Here is a 16,528-nt window from a genome sequence, read left to right as displayed (position 1 = left end):
AACTCTTGAAGTATAATCAGATGCCATACATGTTGAGTAACTCATTACTGCGTGAAATTCGAAATTATCACGATTGTTTATATTGATTGCTTATTTAATATCAAATATCAGAGCTAGTTTGTGTCCATAAGGGGACCTGGGAACATAAAGTTATTGAACAACTGATGTTAATGTGTGAGAAAACGAGCCCATTGCTTGGTACCCCAAAGCACACAGACTGATAAACTAAGAAGTGTTCATACTCCATTCATGAAAGCTTTACAAGATTAAGATTCACTCCTGTTGATGTTTTATTAAATATATAAACCATTTTATTGTTTTTAATAATAATAACATCACATAGAATAGTAGGGTCTGGCCCTCCCCATCACACAAAGTCAGTCAGCATGTTGTACCTATTAAAAATATCATTACCTTGTGCAAGAGTCAATATAGGAGGCTCATATAAATTACAATAGCTATATTGTTAAGGTAGCAAGTTGTTGAGCAAAAACGACAGGTTTGACCCAGGAATGAAATGAAAATACAGTAAGTATGGGAGGAAAGAGAAAGACTTTTACTAATGTGATTCAGCCTAAAAATTGGCTAGGAAAGATGTCCTAACCCTGCGAAGGAAACGGCAGTGTATCATCAGTGGACATTGAGGAAATTAACACATTTTTAGTCATTTTTACATAAAGTTGTAAGAAAAAAATAAAGAAAGAAACAGTATCAGGTTATAATATGAGTGTGTATAAACTAGTGTGCTGATCACAGCCCCTTTCTTTCTGATCGTTTCTGGCATGCTGTACAAGCCGTCTCATACCGGGTCCTCCATGAACTGATGTGTGTGTCTAATAGTCCAAGCAGTTGAGGAATGAATTAGCGCCTCCTTGATTTCCTTGCTCTGGGCAGAAGGCTTTGTTAGCCAATCAGCGCGTGTCTTTCAGAGCTCGTCACGCGCTGGAACCTCTCCCTCATCTGTCTGAAGCTTCAGCTCATCGGCTGTGATTCTGCCATCAGCATTGTGGTCCTGCTTGGCGAACATGTCTCGGATGATGATGTTACTGTCCATCCCTGGGTGCAAACGACCTTTGCCCTCTGCCACCTGCAGCTTTATGAAAGCAATAAACTAGAGAGCGAGGGAGGAAGAAGAGTGATAGAGAGAGGAAGAGGAAGATGATAGGTAGAGAGAGAGAGTGTATGAGAGGAAGAAGAGAGGGAGAGAGGGGTTGAGAGATGAAGGGAGCGGGGGTTTCCCTAAGTGTTCGACGAATAAATGCATTGTGCTTTTACATTGTTAACATAATGTGTGTGTGTTTGCACCTACCTCCTGCAAGGGAACCTCTTGGTCGTGGTTCAAGTCCATAGCAGGAAACAGAGGCTGGGGGCTGTCCTCCAGCCACACAAACAGGTAGCCTTCAGGAATGCCCTTATGAAGGTCCAGCAGCTCCAGCTCAAACCGCAGCACTGCACTGCCTGGCACTCCTGAACCTGCAGGGCGAACGGACGGGAGGCAGCACAGATCACACACACTGGCACGGATCACACACACCAGGACAGATCACACACACCAGCACAGATCACACACACTGGCACAGATCACACACACCGGCACAGATCACACACACCAGGACAGATCACGCACACCAGGACAGAACACACACCAGGACAGATCACACACACACCAGGATAGAACCACAAACTGGCACAGATCACATACACCAGGACAGTACCGCACACACAAGGACAGATCATACTATATTTTACTATAAGAAGCGTGGTAAATCTTGGAAAAAAGTCCAAGAGAAAGTAAAAAAGTCCCAGAATGATCCATCATTAAAATGCTTAGCAATGTAGCATTTCTAGTTAGGAAAAGCAGGGAATCTTTATGACTCTTTATGACTTTCAAAGGAGGGTATCTGGGTGCGGAAGGTCACTTGTGTGTTTTTTTTGTCAAGAAAAGTGTCACCTCCACTCTCTCCATGACCTAGGTGGGGGGGGACAATCACTTCTCTCCTTTCACCCACACACATGCCCTGTAACCCCTTGTCCAATCCTGTGATCACCTTGCCCTGACCCAGGGTCGTCTGCGAAGGCTGGGTGGAATCGTCCCTAGAAACGATTCACAGTAACGTGTTAGCAGTGTGCTATAATATGTTTTCAGTGTGTTATAGCACGTCAGAGCTGCGTTATAATGTGTTAACATTCGGTGTTAGCACCGTTCCTTAATTGGTGACTGGTGCTTCTCTAGAATTTCAGCTTAGTGCTTCAGCTTTTAGTAATAACTGTTATTATGTAAAGTAATACAAAAATATTAATGTTTACTACATTAAAGCTTCACTCTTTTGTAAAATTTCACTGAAAGGTTTAAACCATGCTCTAATGTAGGCACAGTTTACAACAGCATAGTGAAGACTGATACGTTTCCAGTTGAGGAATGTTAGTTCTGGGAAAATACTTTAGAGTAAAAGTTAATACTTAGTATATATTGTATCTGAGTAATAGTTACTGCAGAGTTTATACTGTAGTTCAAGAAGTGCTGAGTGTTCTCCAGTTCTCAGCATGCAGTACGGGTTTATCCCAAAGTCAAAGTAACAGTCTCTCCTGCTATGTGTGTGAGATGAACGCGTGCTGTGTGCAGGGACCCACGAGGAGTACAGCCGGGTGCCGTCCAGCAGGGAACAGTTGTAATGGTACAGAATCAGGTCATTAGCAGCACTGGTTACACTGCACCCCAGTGGTTTGTGGGTGACCTTAATGTCCACTAAGTCCTTTGGGTTGTGGAAGTCGATGATGAGGAGATCAAAGACCAGCACAGCAGAACCTGGGATGAGGTCACCTACAGTACAACATAAGACCACATGAGAAACAGGAGCGTGTGTGGGTGTTTGTACCAAAAAATAAGACATGTAATGCAGTACCTGTTCCGTTTTCTCCGTAAGCCATGTGTGGGGGCACAGTCACTCTTCGCCTCTCCCCCACACATACTCCCTGGAGAGCTTTGTCCATCCCAGTGATCACATAGCCCATGCCGACATAGGTGTTGTATGTGCCGTTGCGCTGGTAGCTGTGTGTGTGCACAGAGGGAAAGAGGCCAGAGGTGGAGCCAGAACTCACGTGGTTCTTTTACTGGATCAGCGTACTTGTGAGCATTTGACTTGCACTGTAAGTGATTAAATACAGCACATGAAAACTGTACTGTGAGTCATCTGCCATATTTGCGAAAACAGGAAGGCTTCTTTTTACCTTTGCAGTTATCTTATGAAGTTAATTATTGGTGTAAAATTATACTGAATGATGCTTTCAAGGTATGCTGAAGGGAGGACTGAACCACAGCAACTGGGAGGCAGGTAGTTTACAAAGAGCAATTAACAATACTTAAGATGAAAAACTATATTAAAAAAAAGACTGCAACTGTTTAATTTAAGTTGAGAAACGCTCATAAGTGGTGTGTTCTCAGTGTCAGAGAAATTATTTAAATAATTAAAATTCTCTACAAGATTATTCACAGTTTAAACCAGGGTACCAGTTTAGAACTTATCGAGTCATTCAGGTTCACTGTTGCTGGTAATTCTATGGACATCTATGACTGTGTGGTCTATTAATATCTGGATCAGAGCACTTGTGGGTTTCGCGTTCCACTGTGTCTCTCTTTCTAGATTGCATTAAGAAAAATTAAAATAGTGATAACAATGACACTATGGCATCAGTAACAAAGGTAATGATGTACCTGTGATGTACCTGAACTTGAATTGGTTATGTAACAGTCTGAGTAAAATCAAAAGAACTTCAAAGCGTTTGTGCACTCCATAGATGTAGACTCAGCTGCTACATGTCATATCTGTACGTAAATGAAGTTCAGGAAGTCTGCCCTTTTTTATAGATGCAGATTTATGTGTAGTCGCTGTAAAGTTCTGGTCTGTATTGTACATGAGCGACTATTGGTGAGGATGTGTCACATATCATAAAAGAACTGATCTTATTGGCTAACCTGGAGTCAAAGTGGGTGCCATCCTGGAAGGTGGCGTTGTAGTGGTAGCGGACGTAGTCTCCCACCTGAGTCTTCCTCTTGCATGGCTGTGGAATCTCCTGCACCTCCACCTTTATGTCATCCTTCACGTTGAACACATCCACCATCAGCACCTCGTAGACCACTGTTGCGAACGCTGGAACTTTGGAACCTGGAGTAACGATTTTTGAAAAAACCTTGATAGTTCAATGCTTCCTGCAACGCACGTGGTGGACATGGGGTAGGCGCACAGGAGTTACCGTGTCCCTTATCACCGTAGGCCAGAAAGGGAGGGATGGTGATGGAGCGTTTCTCGCCAATACACATACCCAGCAGACCCTGGTCCAACCCTCTGATCAGGTCGCCCTGCCCCACATACGTGTCGTATGTGCTTCTGTCCCTGTGACTGCAGGACATCATAAAACTCAATATGACACTAATACATTAAAAAAGACAACCACTGCTGAATATACTACATATATATTACATATATATTCTTGTGCCGAACTGAAACATCAAAAAAATCTATGTGTCACTGTTAAAGCAAGCAACTTATTTGAAACCAGTGCCTGAAAAAAATGCATTTGAGTAAATTCTTTACCTTATGGACCTTGTTATCTACCTGTGTGTTACCGCATCAAATAAATAATTTGTTCAGACGCCTGTGAGCAGCTCAGCTCTACTGTCTCTACCTGATGGCGGGCATTCGCCCAGCTGGACTCACCTGGAGTGGAAGTGTGTTCCATTGAGCAGGGAGCCGTTGTAGTGGTACCTAACAAAGTCACTGGCCTGCACTGCACGCCGGCACATCCGTGGCCGTTCCAGCATCCGTGTCTCAACCTCATCATCTTTGTTCCACACGTCCAACAGGAGGATGTCAAACACCAGCGTCGAATCGGGAGGGATAACGGTGCCTAGATGGATTGGTCATGAGAGAGGGGAAGAGACACAGAGAAAGAGTGAATGGCAGAAAGAACAATGGGTATTTAAAAAATAAATCATGGTTCAAACATGCAATTTGAGCACTACAGGTTTGGAAAGTATGTCATGGAAAAGCATGAACTTTTCTCTAAGAAAATAGACAAAATTTGATTATTTTGATACAAGAGAAAAGTACAAGCTTTTGAAACGAGGCGGATGCTATACATAGTGACTGAAAAGGTGAGTTTGAATTCCAGCAATTCTTCATGCAGAGCCAGGAGAGCTCGAGGTCATTTGGTCTTCGTGCTGTTGCAACGACAGGAGCACGCTGTGAAACGGAAGAATTAGCGCAATGTGTGCAATGTGTACTGTGTGTACTGCATCTTTCAGTATTCTACGCTGCCTTCTATGTAATCTAACATAACATCGCATTCTTTATGGAAAATCCACAGGCAGGAAAGGTAGGAGGGTGATTCTTTGATCTCTCAAAAGATGCCTGCGTAAACGTCGGGAGTGAAGGTTACCGGCGCCAGTGACACCGTATGCCAGATGAGGTGGTATCGTGATCTTTCTCCTCTCATTCACACACATTCCCTGAACTCCTTTATCCAAGCCAGGGATGACTTTACCCTCGAATCCCACTTGGCCAACAAATGGGACTCCTTTATCATATCTGTGAGAGAGAGAGAGAGAGAGAGAGAGAGAGAGAGAGAGAGAGAGAGAGAGAGAGAGAGAGAGAGAGAGAGAGAGTGAGGCAGGAAAAGATGGAGAGGGGGATTATCGTGATGATTCCATATGATTCGGTCACAACGCAGATTGTCCAGCTATGTAATCATATATCATAAGTAACACAGGGCACACCCTGCAGTGTGCAAGCACCTTGACTGTCTGGATTCCTTAATCTGGTAGTTACATTTATATTTATGGCATTTATCAGATGCTCATATCCCAAGCAATTTACAAATTTCTTTGTTATATACTCATAGTTCTGGAATGAATGCTCTGTAAGTTATTGGATCAGTTCTGGACCGAATACTCCAGATGGTAGTGGGTCATCAGGCTGCAGTTGGGTTGGGTTGGGTCTGAGGCCTTGCTGGTCATTTTCTTTTAATGTAGGTTGTTTGCACAGTAGGGAAAGTGATTCCGGTGATGTACCGAGCTGTCTTCACTGCTCTCTGTAGCAGATCAGTGGCTATGGAGAGACCAGATCACACCATCGCGCTGCTGGTTAGAACACTCTCCATCTAATAGAGTCAGCGAGCCTGTGTTACCTTGGTCTTACTGACATTCAGGCAGAGGTTATTTTCAGCATATGATGTAGTGAGGATGTCTGTCTTCTCTATGAAGGCAGTCTCTGTATTTTTGGAGAGAAGGTTTACTACTGTGTCGTCATAACGAGGTGAACACAACGATGGAGTTTGACTCACGCTGAGCAACACCGTGATGGTTGTATGGGACGAGTGTAGTGTCCCGCTGAGGCATGGAATCACACCAGGTTTTGTGAGAATAGTGGCATTCGATGCAGAGTTGGAGTCCGATCCTTCACACATGTCTACTGTTCTTCTTAGCTCATCTATGGACAGTGATGTAATGTCTTGGATGGCACTCAACTGCGCACTGTTGATGGTTTGGGGATTTGATGGACTTAGAAGGTGTTGATTTCCTCAGGTAGGAATGCATCAGTAGCTTCAGCATGGTTCGGCGTACACTCCGAAATTGCCTGTGAATGTCACCTACATTCATTCCTGCACTGGGTGCACTTTCATATACATTTATGATATATATTCTCCATTAACTTTGTGTACACTGGAGCGTGTGCTGAGGGCACCTGCTGCTATTCCCCCTCCTACATAGGAGGCATTATGGTTCATTACTTGACAGTATATCTATTAGAAACCCACAGACTCCATTTCCTAATTGCAATACAACTCTTCACATTCCAAAAACTGCAAAAACTAAATTTCTTACTCACAGAACGTGTAAATATTTTCAGAACTGTGGATTCCCTAATTAAGTCATTGATGACACCTTTGTTTGTGTTTTACCTGTTCAGAGACTAGACACACTGACCTACAAACAATCTGCTGTTAAGACTACAAGAATTCCTTTGATGTTCACTTAATATTGCACAAATACATTATTGGCTGGTATTATACTTAAACACTTCAGAATCCTTCAGGACGATGCACAGACAACATCCCTTTTTAAGGATCCTTCACTAACCAACAGACGAGACAAAAACATCAAAGGCATGCATGTCAAGAGTGAGATAAATGACCAATCACATAATTACTCAAAGAAAAAGAACCCATCCACTCTTGAAACTTCAGAACCCCATGGAATGAATGTCATGATTTAAACATTTGCTTATTACTAACATAAACTGGTTTCACCTCCAAGGACCTCAGAAGCACTCTACAGAGAAAATTAAGGAATTGTGCCTGTCCTACGTATGTAGGACGTATCGATGTATCTTTTTCGCTACGTGATGTTGTGCGACAGCGGCGTTTAATTAAAGATGCTTGCCGTGGCGCACCGATGTGTGCGACTTCATTACCAAAGCAGCTTCTCATCAGCAGATTCATGTGCTATAGAAAAACTCACTGTGATGTGCAGACTGTTGCCATGCACGCACTGTTAGTCGTCCTCCAACTCTTCATCGGAGAACCGCTAATTTTGTGAGAGAGTTCACTCTCAACCTGAAACGCCCAATAACATGCGACTACTTATCAGTATCACTGGTACGTTGAGAAACATCCAAAATCATCCGGTCAACGGTGATCCTATGGTCAGAAACTAACCAGCGATGAGAGTAGCTGTGGCACTGAGTCTGAAAGCTCCAGAAGGGCTCTAGTTTGGGACTGGTATACGACGTTCAGTGAGTGTAGGTGTGAGGTAGTCGTATCTAAACAGGTTCGTGGTGACTGTACCTTGGTGTGTAGTGTCTGTGTGAATTAAGAACCAGCTGACCGGTTTCGTTCACAGACTCATAATTGCATACCCGATAAAGCCCACACACTTACGTGGAGTCGAACTTTCTCCCATCGGTAAATGTTCCTGTGTAATGGTACCGCACGTAGTCTCCGATTTCGACCTCCCGCGGACAAAACGTCGGTAATGAGTATCGATCGACTGACACGTCCTGTAATATTCTAGACTCGCTCCCTATATATCCGCCCCAGACGCAGAGGAACGTAACGGCGTGATAGAACTCCATCTTCAACACGCAGCACAGAAGACGATTCCGACTTTTAACGAAACCACTGTCGTAGCGGACACTCCCCAGTTCTGCACGACTGACATGAAAAGCCAGAGGAACACGCAAAACTGCGGTCGCCTAGCCCGGGTTAATCTCTCCAAGTGACGCGTCTTCGTGGTATAAACGCCCCCCCCCCCCCCTTTCTTTGCAAACGTGGGAACTGGTTTTCTAACGGGAAACGGCAGTTTTGGGGATCTGGCCTGAAATCTGATGGACAGAACCAGTTACTATTGCTATATGATACGTTCAGTGGAATGCATATGAGCGTTACAGCTAAACGCAGCACCCAATCCAAACAATAGACAAAAAATGTAACTGACCTACAGATCGGATTTTTACAACTTTCATAAGGGCGGATCGGAGGGCCGTACCGGGACCTAGCACCACACTCTCCCGGGTCCGAAACACCTCCGTGTCAGGGAGACAGGCTTTCATAGTCAGTTGCAAGTTTCCATTTTTAAATTGACTTTATTACAAATAAAACATCAATACAAACACTCAATCACAAGAACCTCACAAACATAGTTGCAAGTTTCCGTGTCGCAGCCATAAAAAATTCCAAGTTTCGGAATTGCTCTGCATTGCAGTGTAAACTGGTAGAGATTGTTGATTTAATTTATCATCAAATAAAGACTCCATCTGTCTCTCTCATTTGTTCCTTTTTATATTAAGCTCATATATTAATTTATATTAATATAATAGGTCAGTACTATACCCTGCATATCGACATAACCTCAAGCCTACTGTTAGAAAATCCTTAATAAAGCTTTAAAAAGATTCATAAACTCCTCGCGGTTAGATGCTTGATATTAGACGTTTGAACATTTATCGCGACAGTCTCCTTGTGGGTGTTATTGTTACGCAGCAACAAACCCTAATCCTGTTGCAGTGCTTTGTAAACGTCCTGTGGTCGTGCGTGCGGAGCGGCTTTCGGACCCGGGGTTTACACTTTACCCGCGCACGGCTGCGCTCCAAACTTAGGAGGCTCGCGGGGCTTTCGACCCCCCTCCTCCTCGCGACTATCTCAGGCCTGGCCAAGGCTCCCTACGTGCAGATGGGCATGCTTCTTTACGCCTGGTGACTGGTTTCTTAAGGTTGACTCCGTTTGTGTCGAGCGCTTACCGACCACAACAAAGAGGGCGATGGATGGAAACGCGGCGCCGCGGACTCCAAGCGCGAGTGGAATACGGTTTGCGGCGTTTCTCTGGGTGTCATTCTTCATTTCGGCGCCTGTGAACGCTCAGTATGAGAAATACAGTTTCAAGAGCTTTCCCGTGACGGACCTTATGCCGCTAGATTCGGCTTACGGATATGCGCTAGACCAGTACGCTTCGCAGAACTGGAAAGAAAGTATTAAGTATTTAGAGCTGAGTCTACGCCTTCACCGGCTGTTGGGGGAGAGTGAGGCGCACTGCAGCCAGAACTGCAGCCGAGTGAGCCGGGAGCATCAGGACTCGGGCTCGGACGTTACTCTGCGGATTATGAGGCATATCCTAGTGCGGGCGGCGTGTCTTAAAAAGTGCAAAGCGAACCTCCCAATATTTTCTAAATCATATCCTAAAAGGGAGACTCTGGATGCTTTTGACACCAGGGTACCATACAGGTATCTACAATACGCTTATTACCAGGTAAGGACGCACCCCGTCGCCCAAATAGCGAATACATAAATCAGGAAATATTACCTCAAATAAAGGTGAGTAAGTAGTATATCTGTATTTTAGTATAAGCTAACTGAACACGTTATGTGTATACAAAATGCAGCGTTATGCATAGTCGCGCTAAAAGAACGTGAACTTTTGAGTATTCATATTTACTTTCATTACTTGACGTGAGGATTTGCGCTTGGTGCTCTTTATAGCCTATAACTTTCGCATCTCATGTTATCTAAATGTCTGCCGTGTAACATAAAACCTCGCACTTTGACGCGTCGAGAAGGGTCAGGTTTCTTCTTGAGGCAAATTATACGCACTCTGAGCAATCTAAAGTGACTAGCTACGTTATCCCATGACTTTGGACACCGTCTCGTTTTTTCCATAAGCTCCGTGCGTCGCAGCCTGATCACGAAATCGCGTCTCATCTTATCTGAGAAACGGGTTCGCCTTCGCCGACCTGTACGTAACAGAGACCGGTTTAAGGCAGGAACACGTGCCACGTACACGCAGGAAGCGTGCTTTAACGACACCCCCCCCCCCCCCCCCCCCAAAACCCTCCTACTTCTGCATTTCTGTCTCAAACAAGTCAATGCGAATAGCCACTGCGTTGTTTATTTTTTCACTTTTGATGCTCCGAAGGTGCTAAGTGCTAAACAAAATTAAAAACTTTTTGGGGGGTGTCCAGTGTATAGTAACGTTCATTTCTTGCAGTTAACTAAAGTGCTCAGGAAAAGGTGATTTCATTTGTACACACTAATTAGTGCACAATGTATTTTTCCGCATTATTTTCTTCATTGGTCTCTTTCGTTAATAAATCTTTTCTTTATTAAGTGTTATTCTTCAGCCTCGGGCTCGATAGCCCAGTGTCTGAGGGCTGTCCAATAACTGCTGTTAAATGTCTGATTGCCTGATTGTGTCTGTAGCTGAATGATGTGGAAAAAGCAGTGTCAGCAGCACACACATACCTCCAGCGGAACCCTGGGGACCCACTGCTAACCAAGAACATGAACTTCTACAAAAGCCTGTTTGATATAGAGGAGTATCTCCTAGACCACGAGGAGAGGCCTTACGAGGTGAACACAGACAAACACACACACAAAAACACACATCTTACGAGGTGAACACACAAACACACACACCTTACGAGGTGAACACAGACAAATACACACACCTTACGAGGTGAACACGGACAAACACACACACACACACGCACCTTACAAGGCAAACACAGACAAACACGCACACATGTGGACAACACACTGCTCTGCTGTCTCTCTGTCACTCTTGAATTCCCACTCAGAATCTTCTTGCAAACACTGACGCCACAGTTCATACTCTATCTTTTCTTTGTCTTCCTTTCTCCCTCTTTCCCTCTCCTTCTTCCCCTCTTCCTCCCCCCTTGTTCTCTCTGATCTTTCATTTCTTTGTCCCCACCCCCTGCCAGGCTCAGTTCCTTAAAGCCGTAAAACTGTACAATTCTGGCGATTTCAGCAACTCTCTGTGGAACATGGAACAGGCGTGTGCAGAGTACTTCAAAGCACACGAACTGTGTCTTGCCATGTGTGAGGGCACCTACGATGTGCAGGAGTTTAAGGACTTTTACCCCACCCTGGCAGGTTAGTGGCAGAAGAAAGTAACACCTTTACGGGAAGCCAACAGGTTCAGGGCTGCTCACACACACCAAAAGACATTTCTCATCTGGGTTTGTTTGTCATATTTAAGCATCTAAGCATGGTGTGCATTAAAAAGTGCAATGATGTTCCTACATATCTGACATTGCCACATATCTGATGTTCCTACATATCTGATGTTCCAACATATCTGACATTCCAAGGGCTACTCAATAAAAAATCCATTTGAAATTCCTAATACATAGCCAGGGTATTTCTATGTAGTGCAGTGCTACATACAGGTCATAATGTGTTGGTAAATTATAATAAGAAAGGATACAGCCTACATGCATATTCAGTCTCAGTGTGCAGGACAAGGCGAAAACTATAAGCTGGGTAGGACGTTTGTGTGGTCCAGAGCTATTAAGTCTGGATAAACTATAGTGCAACAAGGAATGAAAAGAGCAACACTGATTATATCGGAAGGGCGTTATAACTCACAAGAGAGTGTGATGGGATTTTTTCCACTCTCTCTCCCTAGGATTTTACGTGGAGGTTCTGAAATGTAAGGTGAAATGTGAAGAAAAGCTGACACCAAACGTCGGCGGTTTCTTTGTGGAGAAACTCGTTGCCACCATGTACCATTACATGCAGTTTGCATATTATAAACGTGAGTGTTACATGCCGTTGTGTGTGGGCACACATATGTACACGTGTCAAACTGAAACAGTCGTGGGAAGTAACTGGGTTTAGCTGTACTGTAGTTACCAGACTGTAATTGTACTGTAATTGTAGTTAAATGTAGTTAAGTAGCTTATTCAAAGATTGAGCATTTGTGTTTTATTGCATATTATGTTTCTAATATCCACCTTTTGTGTTTTCATCATTGCAGAATGACATTTTTATCATTCAGTCATATGCACTTTATGAGGGTCGTTACCTTTAACTATTCTTTATGAGACAGTCTCACGGTCGTTACCTTTAGCTATTCATTATGAGACAGTCTCACAGTTGCTACCTGTGTGTGTGCCTACAGTAAATGATGTGCGTAACTCCGCCCCTTGTGCTGCTAGCTACATGCTGTTTGACCCTAAGGACCAAGTGATGCAGCAGAACCTGGCTTACTACAGGTTCTACAGAGAACAGTGGGGTCTGCAGGAAGAGGACTTCAAACCACGGCCTGTGAGCACACACACACACACACACACACACACACACACACACACAAATACACACACACAGACACACATACACACCTTTTATATTTAGTGCCCTTTTTTGCTCCTGATGCGCTCAGAATTACTCCATACTCAGATTACTCTCACTACAATATTTTCTAACTTTGTCTCAGAGACAGTACACAGTTAGTGGCACAACTCTGCTTGGCTTCACTGAACTCAAAGTCATTGTAACGACTTGTGTGTCTTGTTTTGTTTTGTTCTGTGTGTGTCTTATTTAGTTCTAGGTATGTCTTGTTTTAGGTGTGGCTTGTTTTGTTTTGGTCTAGGTGTGTCTTGTTTTATTTTGTTCTTGGTGTGTCTTGTTTTTTTTTGTTATGGATGTGTCTTGTTTTGTTTTGTTTTGGGTGTGTTTTGTTTTGTTATAGGTATGCCTTGTTTTAGGTGTGTCTTGATTTGTTCTATGTGTGTCTTGTTTCGTTTTGTTCTGGGTGTGTCTTATTTTGTTCTAGGTTTGTCTTATTATGGGTGTGTCTTGTTTTGTTTTATTATGGTGTGTATTGTTTTGCTTTGTTATGGGTGTGTCTTGTTTTGTTTTGTTTTGGGTGTGACTTGTTTTGTTCTAGACATGTCTTGTTTTTGGTGTGGCTTGTTTTGTTTTGGTCTAGGTGTGTGTTGTTTTATTTTGTTCTTGGTGTGTCTTTTTTTGTTATGGATGTGTCTTGTTTTGTTTTGTTCTAGGTATGTCTTGTTTTGTGTGTTTTTTGTTTTGTTATGTGTGTCTTTTGTTTTATGTGCTTCTTGTTTTGTTTTGTTATGGGTGTGTCTTGTTTTGTTCTGGGTTTGTCTTATTTTGATATAGGTATGTCTTGTTTTGGATGTAGCTTGTTTTGTTTTGATCTATGTGTGTCTTGTTTTGTTTGGTTCTTGGTGTGTCTTGTTTTGTTATAGGTATGTCTTGTTTTAAGTGTGTCTTGATTTGTTCTACGTGTGTCTTGTTTTGTTCTGGGTGTGTCTTATTTTGTTCTAGGTTTGTCTTATGGGTGTGTCTTGTTTTGTTTTGTTATGGTGTGTATTGTTTTGCTTTGTTATGGGTGTGTCTTGTTTTGTTTTGTTTTGGGTGTGACTTATTTTGTTCTAGACATGTCTTGTTTTTGGTGTGGATTGTTTTGTTTTGGTCTAGGTGTGTCTTGTTTTATTTTATTCTTGGTGTGTCTTTTTTTTGTTATGGATGTGTCTTGTTTTGTTTTGTTCTAGGTATGTCTTGTTTTGTGTGTTTTTTGTTTTGTTATGTGTGTCTTTTGTTTTATGTGCTTCTTGTTTTGTTTTGTTATGGGTGTGTCTTGTTTTGTTCTAGGTATGTCTTGTTTTGTTCTGTGCATGTCTTGTTTTGTTCTGGGTGTGTCTTGTTTTGTTTTGTTTTATGTGTGTGTATTCTTTTGTTTTGTCCTACGTGTGTCTGTGTCATGTTTTGTTTTGTTCTGGGTGTGTCTTGTTCTCATTTCTAGAATGTGAAGTGTAGTTTTTTGTATTTGCAGGAGGCCCTGCACTATTATAACCAAACAACTAAACAAAAAGAAATGCTGAAGTTTGCACAAAATTATCTACAGACAGATGATGAGGTAATATACGTTTGTATTTGCATACTGAAACCTGAGTGTGGATGTGTTTGTGTGGATGTGTGTGTGTTTGTGTGGATGTGTACTGAGTGGAGGGATCACAGTGTGGGTGTGTGTTTGTGTGTATGTGTGCTAAGGGGTGGGATCACAGCTGAGTGAGGAATATCACGGGAATATGTGAGGGTCACGGATTCACGGGGTGGAAATGGTTGCTTTTACTTTACTATATCTGAAAGGCTACTGTCAGTCCACAGGAGGCCGTGAGTGTCTGTCGTAATGTGAGTGTATGTTTTTATGTTCCTATAATAGATATGTGTATTAATTGTTCATTAATGTGTGTGTGCTGCATTTAGGATGTGGTGAGTCCAGAGGAAGACCCCACTGGCCCCTCTTCCCCTCCTGATCAGGAGTTTGAGGGCATGGGGGACTATGAGGAGACCTTCCTGTCTGAGTGGTGGCAGGAGCCTAAAACTAAAGGAGACACAGGAGAAGAAGAATAGCCAGAAGAAGAATGCCTAAACACACACACAAACAGGTACACACATGCACACTCACTCACACACGCATACACACACACTCACACATGTAATGAAAGAGCACCAGCAGACATTCCCAAGGACTGGTATACACAATCAGCCATTGTGTACATGGGCCTTTATCATTTATTGGTGTTCTTAAGCCTGAAAACTGGATTACAACTAATAGTGAAAATTATTAGTTCAGAAACCTGCACACACACACAAAACACACAAAAACAACGATATATCACAGTACAGTCCTGCTCTCTGTAACTCTGTGTTTATCTATGAGTCAGATGTACACATAGGCCTTGTGTTATTACTAGCACTGACATGCTTATTTAAGTAGAATCAGTATAAATATACTGGTTTTGGTTGTGAACAAATTCAGAGCTCATATTGCCAGATCATTGCTTATGTGGTGATCCCACGCTCGACTTTATTATATGTTTTTTTCAGGGGTTTTTTAGAATATTTTAATTGTATAATTTTATTGGTACACCGGGGGAAGGTGATGGAATAAAGGTGTTTCTGTTTGGAGTGCATTCTGTATCGTCCTTATCACGTCAACTAAATTATAACATTAAAATCATTAAAATCTTCCATGTTTTTTCTTACATTTTCTTAAATTTTATTTTCTCTACTCTGTTTGCAGTCTGTGTGTGAGCATGTTTTCCAGACTGTTTGGATGTGAAGTGGCTAAGATCTTGTCTAACATAGGCAAAGATATTAAATAATACAGCATACACAGTATGTAATTATCCAAACTTCAGTCTGAACCTAGATGGCAGTTCACATCAGAACCTCTGGATCTGAACATGTTTCTAAGCGTATATCTCTTTGGTTAAAACACTAAATATGAGGCCTATATGAATACAAAAACCTGTGTCTTGTTCTCTCATTTGACTTTCAAGATGCTTTTCCGTTCTTTTCTGTTTCTACACATGTTCAGTAAATGTCTTGCCCTCAGTTTACAATTATCTGACACTTTTATTTAAAAAAACCCCCCCAAAAACCCCCTTACAATTGAACACAATCTGAGGGTTAAGGGTGTTGGTCAGGGGGCCAACCCTGGTAACTTGGCAGTGGCGAGGCTTGAACTGGAAACCATGCAATTACCAAAACAGTAGCTTAACCACTGAGACACCACTGCCCTTGTCAAAGTTATGAATCTTTCAGCGCTTTAAGAATTGGAATTGAAATTTGGAATCTCAATATGCAGAACTCCTAACTAGGTTTGACTGGATCTACATGTACAGTAGTGGTGTGGTACTGATATTGTATTCATCACTGTGGATAGGCTATAACTCCGAATAGCAGTAGCTCAGTTATCTAAGGTTAATTAACAGAGGTAGAGGCGCATGCACACACACAAAAAAATATCTTCACATCTAAATTTTATTAGTCTTTTGTCACTGTACATACATTTTCAAGTTATTCATTCCATTCTAGATGGATTATTTAAAATGTTCACATTTAAAAAAAAATTGAGACTGTGAAACCTTAAACCTCTAATGCCAGTTGCTGTGGCAGTGTTTTCAAGAAACATGTTCCCATCGTCCTCCTTTATGAATTGACAAACTAATCTCTCATCCCCCTCCTTTATGAATTAGCACTATACTTGTTGTGAATTGCAAACCATTGTCTCATTAGTACAAATCAAAACTGCTCCCTGTTATTCAGCACCATAGTACAATAGAACTATTTTGTAAACATTTTTAATACATTTTGTAGAAAAATCAAGCTATTTAGGTTATGACAAATCCAAAGTGGGTCTTCA

The 16,528-nt window shown here is 42.3% G+C and overlaps 2 protein-coding genes across 2 annotated transcripts; one reads left to right on the top strand and one right to left on the bottom strand.

The window, feature by feature from the left end:
• Nucleotides 1-288: 288 nt before the first annotated feature.
• Nucleotides 289-8,516, bottom strand: fkbp10a (FKBP prolyl isomerase 10a). The gene is made up of 10 exons (XM_027018956.2): nt 7,936-8,516; nt 5,437-5,585; nt 4,716-4,905; nt 4,252-4,397; nt 3,974-4,163; nt 2,904-3,049; nt 2,632-2,821; nt 1,952-2,094; nt 1,310-1,473; nt 289-1,111 (listed from the first exon to the last, which is right to left on the bottom strand). The coding sequence occupies exons 1-10, from the start codon at nt 8,127-8,129 to the stop codon at nt 926-928; spliced, it is 1,698 nt and encodes a 565-aa protein (XP_026874757.2). The 5' UTR covers nt 8,130-8,516; the 3' UTR covers nt 289-925.
• Nucleotides 8,517-9,131: 615 nt separating this feature from the next.
• On the top strand, nt 9,132-15,571 carry p3h4 (prolyl 3-hydroxylase family member 4 (inactive)). The gene is made up of 7 exons (XM_027018957.2): nt 9,132-9,799; nt 10,747-10,896; nt 11,268-11,439; nt 11,975-12,103; nt 12,470-12,615; nt 14,150-14,233; nt 14,584-15,571. The coding sequence occupies exons 1-7, from the start codon at nt 9,314-9,316 to the stop codon at nt 14,728-14,730; spliced, it is 1,314 nt and encodes a 437-aa protein (XP_026874758.1). The 5' UTR covers nt 9,132-9,313; the 3' UTR covers nt 14,731-15,571.
• Nucleotides 15,572-16,528: the final 957 nt, after the last annotated feature.

This window comes from Electrophorus electricus, chromosome 8, assembly GCF_013358815.1.
Source record: "Electrophorus electricus isolate fEleEle1 chromosome 8, fEleEle1.pri, whole genome shotgun sequence".
NCBI lineage: Eukaryota > Metazoa > Chordata > Actinopteri > Gymnotiformes > Gymnotidae > Electrophorus > Electrophorus electricus.
The sequence above is the reverse complement of the archived record's forward strand: the minus strand, read 5'-3'. Positions and strand labels throughout refer to the sequence as shown.